General features: G+C 49.1%; 1 protein-coding gene across 2 annotated transcripts; it reads right to left on the bottom strand.

The window, feature by feature from the left end:
- Positions 1-9641: 9641 nt before the first annotated feature.
- GJA4 (gap junction protein alpha 4) lies at positions 9642-12299 on the bottom strand. Of its 2 annotated transcripts, none has more exons than XM_016219815.2 (2): positions 12260-12299; positions 9642-11179 (listed from the first exon to the last, which is right to left on the bottom strand). In XM_016219815.2, exon 2 carries the CDS (start codon positions 11160-11162, stop codon positions 10164-10166), a length of 999 nt encoding a protein of 332 aa, XP_016075301.1. In that variant the 5' UTR covers positions 11163-11179; positions 12260-12299; the 3' UTR covers positions 9642-10163. The 2 variants fall into 2 exon arrangements, with proteins under 2 accessions (XP_016075301.1, XP_016075309.1); XM_016219823.2 differs by lacking the exon at positions 12260-12299 and adding an exon at positions 11406-11521.
- Positions 12300-14490: the final 2191 nt, after the last annotated feature.

The raw sequence follows: 14490 nt of genomic DNA, 5'->3' as shown, positions 1-14490 counted from the left end.
CAGGAGCCTGCTCAGCCCCCTCACGGCACAGTCTGGGAGCTTAAAAAGTTAAGGTGCCAGGAGTAGCCCTTAATTAAGAATGGGTGGGAATGGATAAGTAGTTCACCTTCCTTGCATTTCAGGGGACAATTCTGTTCTGTGCTGTGTCCCAGAGGTCCCAGTGGGACTGGGCCCCAGATGCCCACAGCGGTCCGGCCCACTGTCACACCCTGTGTTAGTTTCCTCCCTTTCTTATCTCTTTTCTCCATGGGAGCTTCTGGGGATCAGCTCCCGAATGAACTACTTTGCACTCAAACCCTTCCCTCAGGATCTACTTTCGGGGGGCTCCAAACTAAGACATTAACCTAATGGGTTTGTTTTGAGCTCCCTGATAAAAAATGAGGGTTTGATAATGGCTCCCGTAGCAGCCCTGGGAAATGAACACTGTAGCCTACAAACGTGAAGGGCTGTGGGGCTGGCTAGGGCTTAATGAAAAGAACAGGAATGTGTGGTCTGGCAGATGCAGACCATTCGCTGTGTGGCCTTGAACAAGTCACTTGGCCTCTCTGAGCCTCAGATTCCTCATTTGACAAAGGTGAGGGGCAACAATCTTTACTTTTCATACTCCCTCTGAGCACTGAAAGTGGTGGAGCTGGCAAGGGGACTGGCATAGAGACAGACTGAGAAGCAGGCACCAGCTTTCAAAGGTTAGTGCGCTGTGCTTCTGAGGTCAGCGATGGCACCTGTGACCTGGCAGCCACTGGGGTCTTCTCTTTCCAGTGAAGGAAGACTTGGGGTTGAGTGCTTGATCGCCGGAGTGGCCAGGATCTTACTCCCTGTCCCCAGTCTGACTCCGAACCTGGCAGTCTGGCCTGAGTGACCTCCAGGGTGGGCTTGGCCTGGTCCCTGCCTCGGCAGACCCAGCTGGCAGCCTGGCAACCAGGCCTCTCCGGGCTTATCAGCTTCCATGTTTGCTCAGGATGGGTATGGGCTCCCACCTCCCCCTCAGAAAACAAGAAAACATGTTTTGCCAGTGGTGGGGTGGAGTGGGGTGGCCTCTCTGGCTCCAGGCCGGCCCCCCAGCAAGGCCGCCAGCGGGCAGGCAGCCTGTTGTTGTTGGAGTGGAGAGCTGGTCCCCGGCCCGCCTGTTTCCTCCAGCTGTCCAAGCAGGGCCGGCTGGGGAGGAAGCCCCCGGTCTGTACCCGAGTGAGCCGAACCCCCTGTCACAACAAGGGAACAATGGCCTGGATAGGCTGGGGGTAGGTGGGTGGAAGGGCAGCCTCCTTTGTTCCCGGCTCCCACCAGTGACAGGGACAGGTTGCTGGGAGGTCTGCTCGCCCCTCTCCTCCCCCAGCCAGTCTTGTTTTCCACCTTGTTGGGCCCACTGTCTCCCACCTTGGGGCCAAGGAAAACAGAGGCTTCAGGAAACGTCCCTGGGCTGTTGCTGGGGTTCCGCAGCTCTGGGAGGTAGCAGAGCTGGGGGAGGGGCCCAGAGAAGGACCGGCATTGCACAGGCTGCATTCTGCCTGGGGCTGCAGCCAGTGAGTCATGAGTCTGTTTCCCGAAGCACCCGAAACACCATGAGGACTTTGTCTCCCTGCATCTTTGTGTCTTCGGGTCCAGCACAGGGCCTGCTACAGAGCAGCTGGCAGAAATAATTTGTTGACTAAATCAATGAAAAATCAAACATATGGGTAGGTTTAATTTCTAGCTCTGTTGCCTGGTGGCTGTGTGATTTTCAACAGGTTACTTAACCTCTCTGAACCTTACTTCAGGGTAGGAAGTACTCAGTACTTCAGAGTGTTCAGAGCAATATTGTACATAGGTCTACATATATATGGTGCGTACATATACAGGGTGGGGAAAAAGTAACTTTACGGTTGTTCGTATGGAAAATAATACAAAAATTAATAAATAACAATACAAGAATAAATGCTTATGTTTCTCATACTCACAACTGTAAACGTACTTCTGCCTCTCCCTGTATATGTGTATTGGTTTAGTCAGGTAGGCTAATGCTGTAACCACAATACCAACAATAAGAACTCACCCAACTCTTTATGGTTTACTACAACAAAGATTTATTTTTTGCTTATTTCACAGTCCAACCAGGCCCCTTCCATACTGTGGTTCCATCATCTCCCAGCGTCTCATAGTCCTGCACTGGATTCTCTCCGCCCTCCAGCAAACAGAGAGCATGGAGAAGGCAACCTGCTTTTAACTGCCTATCCGGAGGTAACTCCTATCACTTTCATTTACACTCTGTGTGAGAACTGGTTGCATGGTCCTACCTAGATGCAAGGAAGCTAGAGGCAGGGTCTACAGTGTGTCCTGGAAGAAGACAAGACGATATGAGTGAGCCCTAGCAGGCTCTGCCACAAATATATCAATGATTTAAAAAATATAGCTAACAATGAATGAACGCTCTCCATGTGCAAGATACTGTGCTCATTTAATTCTTGCAACAACCCTGTGAGGAAGCTACTTGTGGAGGTGACTCCCCACTTTACAGCTCAGGGAACTGTCAACCTTCAATCTGCCCTCCCTCACTGAAGTTTTTCTTTTCTAGAATGTCATATAAATGGAATCATGTATGATATTGTCTTCTATGCCTGTTTTGTCTTTTTATTTAGCATGTTCTTGAGATTTGTCCTGTTGTTGGTATGATCAGTCTTTTTCACTTTAGCCTTTCTAGTGGTTTTTGTAGTGGTATTTCATTATGGTCGTAATTTGCATTTCCTTAATTACTAGTATTATTAAGCATCTTTTCATGTATTTCAGTTGCTACTTTTGATGAAGTCCCATTTATTAATTTTTTCCTCTATGGCTTGTGCTTCTTGTGTTCTATCTAAGAAACCTTTACCTAACCCTAAGTTCACAAATCTTTACCCAACCCAAGAATTTCTCTTCTTTTTAATGGGTATCTTTCTATTGTTGATTTCAAGTTCAATTCCATTGTGGTCAAATAACATATTTTGTATGGTTTCAATCCTTTGAAATTTATTGAGATTGGTTTTATGATCTATCTTGATGATGTTCCCTGTGCACTTAAAAAAGAATGTGTATTCTGTTCTTCATAGGAGGAGAGTTATATAAATGTTAATTGGGTCAAATTGCTTGCTAATGTTGTCAAAGGCTTTTATGTTCTTACTAATTTTTTGGTTGGTTTGTTCTATCAGTTGCTGAAAGAGGGCGATTGAAATCTTCAGCTATAATTATAGATTTATCTATCTCTCCCTTGTTTTAAAAACCAAACACCACACCCAGAATTCAACAGAGTAGATTTTAAAGACCTTATTGGCGTTATGTAATGATTCATGAATTGGGCAGCATCCAATCTAGCCGTCAGAAAGGAGCTTGGAAGAGCTGGACAAAAAGGAAGACTTTTATAGGAAAAAGGGAGTGGGAACAAAGAAGTGGTTCTAGGCCCAAAATGGGTTGGTTATTGCTGGTTACGTTCCTTGAGGGGATGGCAGGGGTCTCGCAGGTCCATTACTTAAGTAGTGCTGATCAGGCAATTCCTGGGAGAGCTGAAACTGTAATTAAGTCTTGGTGTGGTGATGTATATCAGCATAAGTGACTCCATTTTAGCCTGTTGTCTTGTTTTTGATAGTTCTCTCAGCTTTTGCTTCATGTGTTTTGAGGCTCTGTTACTAGGTGCATGCATGCCCATTTAGGATTCCTCTGTCTCCTGGAATTGGCGCCTTTGCATTGTGAGCTGACCCTCTTATCCCTGGTCAGATTCCCTGTTCGAAAGGATATCTCGTCTGACAGAAATATGGCCAGTCATCTATCTGTATTTGCATGGTATATTTTTTCCCATCCTTTTTACTTTTCTTTTTAAATAGACTTTATTTTTTACAGCAGTTTTAAGTTCACAGCAAAATTGAGCAGCAAGTACAGAGAGTTCCCAAATTCCCCCCGCCCCTTCCTGACCACCCCCTCCAGCCTCTCCCACTATCAATATCCGACACCGGAGTGGCATGTTTGTTATAATCAATGAACCTACATTGATTTTACATCATCATCACCCAGGTCTGTAATTTACATTAGGGTTCATTCTTGGTGTTGCACATTCTATGGGTTTTGACAAGAATATATAAGGACATGTATCCACCATTATAGTATCATAGAAAATAGTTTCATTGCCTAAAATCATCTGTGCTCCACCTCTTCATTCCTCTCTCCTCCCTAACCTCTGGCAACCATTGATTTTTTTAAAACTGTCTCTATAATTTTGCCTTTTCCAGAATGTCATATAATTGGATTCCTTTTATGTAGTTAGTGTGTAGCCTTTTTAGGTTGGCTTCTTTTACTGAGTAATATGCATTTGAGACGCCTCTGTGCCTTTCATGGCTTTATAGCTTTATTCTTTTTAGTGCTGAATAATATTCTATTCTTCAGATATGCCACAGTTTACTTACCCACTCGTTTGATGAAGGACATCTCAATTGTCTCCAAGTTTTGGAAATGATGTATAAAGCTGCTATAAACATTTGTGTGCATGTTTTTTATGAGGCCTTAATTTTCAACTCTTTTGAGTAAAACAAAGGAGTACTGAGAGGGGACATCCTTGCCTTGTCCCTAATCTTAGTGGGAAATCTACTTTGTCACCATTAAGTCTGGTGTTAGCTATTGTTTGTGTGTGTGTGTGTACAGATATTCTTTATCAAGTTGAGGAAATTCCCCTCTATTCTGAGTTTACTGAGAGTTTTTATCATGACTGGATGTTGGATTTTGTCAAATGCTTTTTCTGCATTTATCGATATGATTATGAGAGAAAAATGGGCAAAAAACATACAGAAGAAACACAAGTGCTGAGGAAGTGTAGGTTACAATGCTAGCCTCACTAATAATCAATGCTTATGCATTGAAAGGTGATACCATATTTTTTTTGCCAGCTTAATAATTAATAAGCAAAGATGTTTAAAACTTTTAATAATGCTATTATGGGTGCCTTGAAATGGGCACTTTCATACAATGCTATTGAATACATAAGCAATTTTCTCTGGAAAGCATCTTATAGTTCATATAAAAAATAATCCTGAGCAATGATATACTGAGCCCCTTTTTTCTTCAAAGCCTTAGAGAATGCTGTTCCCTCTGCTGGGATGCTCTTCCCATCTCTATCCCCTATCATTCATTCCTTCTCACCTTTCAGGTGCTGAAGCTCACCTCCTCCAGGCAGCCTTCCACAATTGGCAGTCTAGATGAGATCCTCTTTTTATAGCCTTAACAATCAACCAGCATTCCGGGGGCCAATTGTGGGGAGAAGGCCGAGACCATTCAGTATGGGTGAGACCATTCTGTATGTGAATTTCCACTTAATCCCTGTATTCTATGCCCACCCTCCACTGCACACTGTGTTTCCCAGAGCAGAAGCTTCCAGCCCGCCACAGGGTGGGGGAAGGGTGGTCACCTAGCTGCTCAGAATGGAGGAGGGGATCCATGGGCTGTTACCAGTCAGCTCTTCTGTTCTCACCTCCCCTTTCTCTCCCACTCTCAGAGGTAGTTGGTGCCTTCGCTTCTTGTAATTTACTGTGTATTTCTGAATCCATCCACAATAAATTACTTTCACAATCAGAAAAAAGCCCCTAACTTTTTAAATTTAAAATTTCATACCTTTTGACCCAGTAATTTTACTTCTTGGAATGTCTGTCTTTTAAGGAAATAGGCAATTTGGAAAACATTTATGTACAGGCATCTGCACCACAGTACATTTTATAACAGAGAAAAGTTAGTTGCAAACAACCTAAAAATTCAATATCAGGATCATGTTTAAGTAGATAATGATAAAGCTATATGATAAAGCCATTAAGTGGTGTTTCCAAAGATACTTGCTGACATGGGGAAAAGGCTTATAATTTAATGTAAAATGAAAAAGGCAGAATATGAAATTAAAGGTACACCTTGACTCAGATTTTATTTAAAAATATGCATGGAGGAGGCTGGAAGGAATTAATTCTGAACATTAACAGTTGTTATCCCTGTCTACAATGATCATGCATTACCTTTATAATCTGAATAAAAACTTCTATATATATGCAAAAGAGAAGAAAATAGAAAAGTAAATGTAATCCTAGGTTGCATTAATAAAGGTAGAAGTTTTAAAATGTAAATGGATTAAATGCTCAAATCCAAAGACATAGGGTAGCTGAATGGTTAAGAAAACATGACCCAAATATATGCTGTCTACAAGAGACCCACCTCAGAACAAAAGATACACACAGACTGAAAGTGAAAGGATGGAAAAAATATTCCATGCAAATGGAAATGAAAAAAAAAAAGCTGATGTAGCAATACTTATATCTGACAAAATAAACTTCAAACAAAGGCCATAAAAGAGACAAAGAAGGTCGCTACATAATACTAAGGGGATTGATCCAATAAGAGGTTATAACCCTTGTAAACATATATGCATCCAACATAGGAGCACCTAAATATATAAATAAAATCTTGGTGGACAATAAGGGGGAGATTGACAGCAATACAGTTACAGTAGGGGATTTTAACACTCTACTGTCATCAATGGATAGATCTTCTGGACAAAAAATCAACAAGGCAACAGCGACCTTAAACAACACACTGGATCTGATGGATTTAATGATATTTACAGTCCATTTCATCCCCAAACAGCAGAATATACATTCTTTCCAAGTGCATATGGAACATTCTAAAAGATAGTCCATAGAGTCAGCTGGAGGAGTAGGAGAAGAGCAGGCCCAGGACGGGCCTGGTGGCTGTCTCCATGTGACTGTCTCCATGTGGCTGTCTCCACGTGGCTGCAGTGCTTGTATGAAAAGAGCAGAACAGTTGAGCCCCATGTGGCCCTTGAGGTCAGAGCCAGGGCTAGTGGGAGAAGCTGGAAGGTGGAGACAGAAGTTCCAACAGTCCTGTGATGGATTTCTCTTCCCGCAAATATCAGTAGTCATGCTGAGTTTAGTGTGAAAAGGAAATGAGGGACCCCTAGTCAAGGCCCTGGAGGTCACTGTGAGAACCACGAGGTCAGCAACCCGGTGGGCAGTGAACCAGCGTGTTCAATGGGGAAGAAGTTTTGACATCGCAGCCCAACTGCTGTCAACTTTGTTTATGCACAGCCCGTGATGTTCCCATGCTCCCATGGGTCCCAGATGACATGACGTGGGGTTATGCACAATTCCCAGTGCACTCCACATAACCCCATCCCTTTTTTCTTACTCAGTAAGGCAATGTGAATTCAAGTGACTGGGATTTATCCTATTATAGAACTAATCTTGAATCTGTTCTGATTCATGAAAAATAGCACATCACCTGGGAGCTTCAGATCAATGATCAGTGACAAGTTGCTCCATGCCGTGTTTCTCATCCAGTCCAACCCTTTTATGTCACAGTGGGGAAAATGAGGCCCAGAGAGAGGAAAGGATCACAGTCAAGTGACTGTGAAGGAAGGACACCAGGAGTCAAGCTCCTGTGGCTCTTCCTGTGACTGAGAGCAGCCTGTACCCAACTTAGATCTTAGCGGTGTGAGGGATAGGCTGGTGGGGGGACAAAGGAGGTGAGGCGAGAAGCGAAATGTGAACCTGCTGTGTTCCAGCCAGGCCACATCGCCAGGCAGATGCCTGAGTCTAATATACTTAACGTTCTCCTTGGCCTCCCCCAACAAGTGCTTGGAGGTGAGGTGGGGCTGGTAGGGTGGTACAGGTTGAATTGTCACCCCCAGAAAGGTATGCTGAAGTCTCAACCACCAGTACTTCAGAATGACCTTATTTGGAAATAGGGTCTCTACAAGTTAAAGGTACAGGGATACATGCACAGGGATAATGTGTGGCGATGAGACAGAGAGGCGGAAGATGCTTCTAGGTCTCTAACTCAGTCCCTTATCATAGTGAAAGTGAATTCAGGGCAGGCCCATGGGGAATAAAAATGTCTCCCTGGCGCTTCTTAGAGACTCACTGGGGAGATGAAATAGATTCATACTAAGCCGTGAAATAGATTCATACTATACCATCTTCCTGAGAGGTAGATATCATCACTGGAGACTGGCTGAAGAAATCAGGGAGGGCTTCCTGGAGAAAGAGCCTATGATGGCCTTGCTGGAGAGGGTGAGCTGAATTTTATTGCATGAATTCTAGGAGCCAAGCATATACTCATATACTTTCTCTTATTTTTATTGGGAGGCAGGCGATGTTATCTAAAGTTTATAGATGAGAAAATGGACACTCAGAGAAGTGAAATGATTGATTTAAGACCACATGGCTTTGTACCTGTTAGAGACATCATTTCAATTGAAGACCCTTTGATGTCACAGCTTCTCTTGCTCTTTCTTCTGCATCCAGGCTCTGCCTTTTCCGGGGTACGGTAGTGTTTAAAGGACTGATGATGTTTGGAAGTGTGTGGGAAGAGGTACACCACGTTGGCAAAGGAGCAGGGTGGGAACATACCGGAAAGTGGGGAGCCAGGAGAAGGCTGGTCTATTGAATCTCAGGGATTGAGAGAGGAAAATGGGGACCAAAGCTGGGAGAGTAAGAGGGCTGGTAATTTATCAGGCTGAGCATTTGGACTTGATGGTTAAGTAGTGAGTGAATGAGTTCTTGGGTGAGAGATACAGAGCTGGTATTTTGGAGACCTGTCTTGATGGGCGAGGGGCCAAGTTGCCAACCTGCTGTAAAGGCTCTCAAGGGGAACCATGTGGCCATGTGAGATGGACCCCATTCCCTCCTTCCAAACCCAGCCCCGGGCCTCCCTGGATGGGGGAGAATGACTGGCTTGCCTCCAAGGGCCACTTCCTGGGCTCTCCCTCTACCTGGGTCACCTTTCACATGGAAGGTCAACTCTACCAACACTGAGCTCATCCTCAGCTATTCCCCCCATTTCCTAGAGGGCTCATCAGGCCCTAAGCACCTCCCGCAACTGCCTGACCCTTCCCCTCCTCCATGCCTTTGCACAAACTCTTTTCACTGCCTGAATACTCAGTGTCTTCTCTTCCCCAGAGAAATCCTATTCACTGATCAAAATCCAGTTCAATTGTTCATTTCTTCCTGCAACCTTTGTGACTCAGAGGCAAGATTCAGTTTTTCCACCTCTCTGTACTGGCCATTGTCTGTTCTGTTCTTAGTGAGTTTTAGGTGCATGGCAGGGGAGATATGACGCAGGCCCTGGAGTTGCTTCTTCTGGTATGCAGAAAGGGCCAAGGTAGGAGGGGGCAAGTGACCTAAACCTGCCTCCCGGAACACCAAGGTGCCTAGGATGAGGTGGGATGGGGTACAGGGCCCATTTGAGCTGGATGGCAAAGGACTCAGCTGGCAGGCAGGCTTCAAGAGCAGAGTGTGTCCAGTAAGAAAACACACGGCATGGGGCGGAGTGGCTGGGGCACTGGATGGCCATGGGGCAGGCTGGGGACAGACACTGCTTTGGACAGTTTGAGGGGGCTGGGGCAGGGCATGAAAAGAGAATGGTGCCTGAGGCATTTCAAAAGACAGAATGTTTAAGACTCAGGGCTGCTGAGAGGCAGGATGTATGAGTTTGAGGGTGGAAGGTGCTAGCTGGAGTTGGGGTTGCAGAGGCCAAACACAGATTCTGCAGGACGGAAAGGAAAAGAAAGCCTGGGGAAAGCAACTGCAGCGGTCAACTCCCACCCCAATGTGCATCACGACAGCATCAATATACACACCTAGCTGGTGATCAAGTCTGGTTTATTTTAGAAGCATAAACAGTGGAATTAGGAAGGAGTGATGAGAACAAGACATCAGTCTCCTTGACAGGGCCAGATCCCCCACAGGCTCACAGGCTCTGCATATAATCAAGGCTGACCCAGCAGCCTCGACCAGGCTCTTCCTACAAGGACAGGGTGTGAGCACAACCTGGGTGGACGAGAATCTTCCATGACCGTGGGGGTGAAGTAACTTGGCTTCGGGTCCCTCTGAACAAAGTGAAAAAGGCCAGAGTGCCTACGCCTTTGGCCAAGAGCGTCCCAAGCTGGCTCGATCTGTACCTGGGGCAAAGCCAGGTTCTGGAGGGGAAACCAGGGTGTCCTCTGGTGACCAGGAAGGCCCCAGGTGTCCAAGAACAACCTACAGTGAGGCCCTATGGCCAGCAAGCACCTGCTTCCCCCAGCCCTAGTTGTCTCTGCAGAGCCTTCAAGGAGGGGGCACCCAAGGCAGTCAGACTTCCCAGGCCCGCTGTTGGGTGACATAAGCCCCAGGTTCCTACAAATACTGCTTCTTAGAAGCACTGCTGTAGGGGCTACTGGAGGATTTCTGACTACTCTGGGGGTATGGGTCCAGGAAGAGGGGGGGTCTAGAAGAAGCCAGCCTCTCCTCCGTAGTCATGTTGGCCCAGTTCTGCTCACTGGATGAGAGCCCGCTGTAGGTGGGGCATGGCTCGGATGAGGGCTCCTTGCCCATGGGGAGGTAGAAGACCTGATCAGCGAAAGGCTCCGAGGTGGTCCCCTGAGCTGGAGGGGCACTCTGGCCCTGCCGGGCCTTGAGTCCCCGCATGAGGTAGCGGCACAGCAGGTGCACCAGCTCCAGCAGGTTGAGCAGCAGGGAGATGAGTCCAACCACCTGCATGAAGATGATGAAGATCGTCTTCTCCGTGGGGCGAGAGACAAAGCAGTCCACGAGGTGGGGGCAGGGCGGCCGCTGGCACACAAACACCGGCTGCATGGTCCAGCCATAGAGACGCCACTGGCCATACAGGAAGCCTGCCTCTAGCACACTCTTGCAGATCACGCTGGTCACATAGGTGCCCATTAGCGCCCCTCGTATCCGCATGCGACCATCCTCCGCCACCGAGATCTTGGCCATCTGACGCTCCACGGCGGCCAGCGCCCGTTCCACGCACGGGTCCTTGTGCGGCAGGGCTCGCAGCTCCCCCTCCTTCTGCCGCAGCCGCTCCTCGCGCCGAGACAGGTAAATGACATGGCCCAAGTAGATCAGGGTGGGCGTGCTCACGAAGAGGAACTGCAGCACCCAGTAGCGGATGTGGGAGATGGGGAAGGCCTTGTCGTAGCAGACGTTGGTGCAGCCCGGCTGCGCTGTGTTGCACTGGAAATCCGACTGCTCGTCACCCCACACCGACTCCCCGGCCAGGCCCAGAATGAGGATGCGGAAGATGAAGAGCACCGTCAGCCAGATCTTACCCACCACGGTTGAGTGCTCCTGGACCTGGTCCAGCAGCTTTTCGAGGAAGCCCCAGTCGCCCATGGCTCCCGGGCCTCCGTCTGCAGGGAGACAGAAAACACTGTCAGCACGGCATCCTTCTCAGCTGGTCCAGCGGCAAGACTGCAGCGAGGCGGGCCATGCCCTTTTTACCTCCAGGGAAACTGAGGCTCAAGGCGGGGAAGGGACTGTACTGGGGGCTCACACCCAGCAGGGTGGTCAGGACTAAAAGCAGATCTTAGGATGATGGCTGCTAAGCTCTGGCAAGGGTCCCATCTAGTCACACACCTGTGCCCCTCTTGTTCCCAGCCGGAATCCCAGGATGACCACAGCCCAAGAAAGATTCAGATCAAGTGGAGGCTCCTGAGCCTATGGGAACAGAGAATTTGAGGAACATATCCAAGGTCATACAGCTGTGCCATGCCCCTCCTCCCTTCTGGTCCAGGACAGGCTGTCCCCAGACAGTGGAAGGGGGTGGTGGTGCTATCTTCAGCTTCTCAGGGTGCCGGAAGCCTCGGGTCCCTACTCCTTTCCTCAGATCTCATTCTGACCTTTGAGTTTGTGGTAGAAGGGGTGTTAGACCCTGAAGGCAGCATCCTGCGTTAGCTCCACCTGCCAGCAAGAGTCATCTGTACTTAAGTATGGACGCTCAATCCTGCCCCCTTTCTCCATCCCTCCTGCCCCTCCAACCCCTTCTCCCCCCAAGCTCTTGCTCCCAAATCCTAGACTCGAATTGTCATAGCAGGGTGGACACACAGGCCACAAAGTTCCCAGAACATCTTGGGGCAGGGGAGGTAGGGGAAGGAGCAGCAAAGCTGTTAGGAGCCAGGCTCTGGAACCAGACCTGGGTTCCAATCCTGACTCCCTCCTACAAACTGGGACCTTGTTTAGTGAGGACCTCTGAGCACCTCAGTCTCCACTCTTGAGAAACGGAAAGAATAAAATACTCCTGCCTCCTGGGGTTGTAAGGATACGAAGAAGGAAGGTAGGAACCTTGCTTAGCTCAAAGCCTGGCCACAGGCAGACTGGGTGGGTTCGGCTGGGGTGGTTTGCACCCCCCACCCCCTTACTCCCCTCAGAACCCCCAACTCCCCTAAGGTGGCAGGTGGTTCCCCGGATCCCCACCCCCAAGCACAACTCACCGCCTGCCTGCCAGGCGGCCCAGGTGGCGGTGGGGACGCGGTGGCCCGAGCGGCGCCGGGGGAGCCCTGCTGGGACCGCGCCTGCGGCTGGGGCGCCTTAAATAGCGCAGAGGGGCGGGGTGGGGCGGGGGCAGGAAGCGCGGCCCCGGGGCAGCGGGACGCCCAGCGCCGGGCCGGGCCGGCCGGCCGCGCGGGCTCCGCGGGCTCCCGGGGAGGGGAAAGGGGAGGGGGCGCCGGGGCTGGGGCCGGGGCTGGGGGCTGAAGAAGGGGCGCTCTCCTCCACCACCTACCGCTCTTCCAGGCCTTACCTCTCCCAGCCGCAGTTTCTTTGGCGATGCAACAGTTCTCCAAAGCGAAGTGTTTCAGGGCAGGTTGTCTGCTGTGTGTGTGTTTTAAAGGATTGCCGCAAGAATTTGCTGATCCCCGCAAGTGGCCCGAGGGGCTGTGGAGGGGGGAGTGTGGGGGAGACTGTCCTAAGACGGGGCTGATGCCAGATCCTGAGGCTAGATGCTAGAGGCCACCACAAGGGGGGCTGCGCCTCCCAAACCCCCTCAGAGACTGAGGACCCCTCCCCTGTGCTCCTGGCCTTCTGGTTCCAGGAGCAGGCTGGGGCCCTGTCCCAGCGCAGGTGTGAGGGATTTTCTCTTTCTCTGGGGCCGGTCACGGCCCAGCACCCCGATCCACCCCTACCTGTCCTATGTGACACTTGATAGCACCTGCCATGAGGTGTGGGGGATGGCACATCGTCTTTGCGCCTCTTTGAATGTAATGTGGGGTCCCTTAATAAACTCTTGATGTAGTTAACGCTGGAGTTGTAACCCTCTTCAGTCTCCGAGCCTGGGAAGTTTTACGTAACAGGGCCTCCAGGGAAGGGTCTCTCCTTGACTCTGGGGGCCTGTTGTCCTTATGAGAAGAAGGGAGACCACGCTTTTGTTAGGCAGCCACACTGGGCCAGGACCTGGCGATAAAGGCTCATTAGGACATGGGGAACCACAGTGCCCTCCCTAGAATCTGTGGTGGAGCTTGGGTCTCAACCGAGCCTGTATCCTTGCAGAATTCTCAACCATCCCCATTCCTGGGTGGCTACACCATCAGAGGTCACTAAGCAACTCCCACGGGCCACTTGACAGTGTGGAGGGGGGACTCTCTCAACCTTTAGCATGGATCCCATTTTCATGCCTCTAAATGGGAGGTGTCGCTCACTCAGGCTTCCCCTGTTGATGAACATTGATGAAGGTTTGCTGTGGCATGGAGCTGGGGATCCCGCCGAAAACCTGCCAGATGTGGTCTCTTGCCACCAGCTCTCACTTGCTGGAACAGGAGGTGGGAATGGAGAATATCAACTCTCGGGTAACAGTGAAATGGTAAATGTACAAAGTTCTCCTGAGGACAGGGTGGCTTCCAGGGGCCTTGGTTAGGAATATTTCCTGGAGGAGACTGCATTAGCCAGATTGGGGTGGGGGAAGAGTATTCTAGGCAGAAGGAACAGAAAGAGCAAAGGCCCAAGGACCTGGGACTGCCAGGTCCTAAGACCTTGGCCACCATGCCCAGGGTGCTGGCCTTTGTGGGTGGAAGCAGTAGAGCTGAAGTTGAGACTTTGCTGTTGACCCCTTGCCCTTAGGCAAGTTGCATAAACCCTGGTGCCTCAGTGTCTTCCTCTGCGGAGTGGGGATAGTAATAATACTGTGTAGGGTTGATAGAAATCTAGTCAAAGCATGTAGCATAATATTGGTACTGTATACAGTACCAGTTTTCAAGTGAGTGGTGATTAAAAACATGTCACTGACGAAAGGGGTCTGTGGGCTGCTCTTGGTGGGAGCTGTGGACAAAAAAGGGGGGTTCTATGGAAAGTAACCTCACAGGGTGATTTGATCATAAATTCCTAACTGGGCAGGACATGGTGAGTAGTCACCACCCCGACTTCTTTAGTTAAAGGTTTATCTTTGCCTTAAGTAAGCCCTTTCCACTGTTTCTGTGAATTGAAGTTAATGCCTCTTTGAAATGCCTCTTTTTAGACCCCTCTTTCCAAAGGGTGACTGTTAGATGGGCCAGGTACAGAAGCCAGGTATAGAAACCTGGCATGGAGACTCACCAGGGCAGGAAGCCCCCATGCCTAGCAAGGGGCGAAATGGGAAAACAAGGGCCTTGTCCCCAGGGTAACCTGTCCTCCCCTAGCATATGGCTGGTCATGTGGTTTAGAACCCCAGAGGGTTCTTCCCTAAAGGTAACAT

This window comes from Miniopterus natalensis, chromosome 9 (genome assembly GCF_054644295.1).
Source record: "Miniopterus natalensis isolate mMinNat1 chromosome 9, mMinNat1.hap1, whole genome shotgun sequence".
In the NCBI taxonomy this organism is placed as follows: Eukaryota; Metazoa; Chordata; class Mammalia; order Chiroptera; family Miniopteridae; genus Miniopterus; species Miniopterus natalensis.
The sequence above is the reverse complement of the archived record's forward strand: the minus strand, read 5'-3'. Positions and strand labels throughout refer to the sequence as shown.

Excerpts from the sequence above, each read along its gene's own strand:
- GJA4 (XM_016219815.2), bottom strand. The coding sequence starts at position 11,162 with ATGGGCGACTGGGGCTTCCTCGAAAAGCTGCTGGACCAGGTCCAGGAG.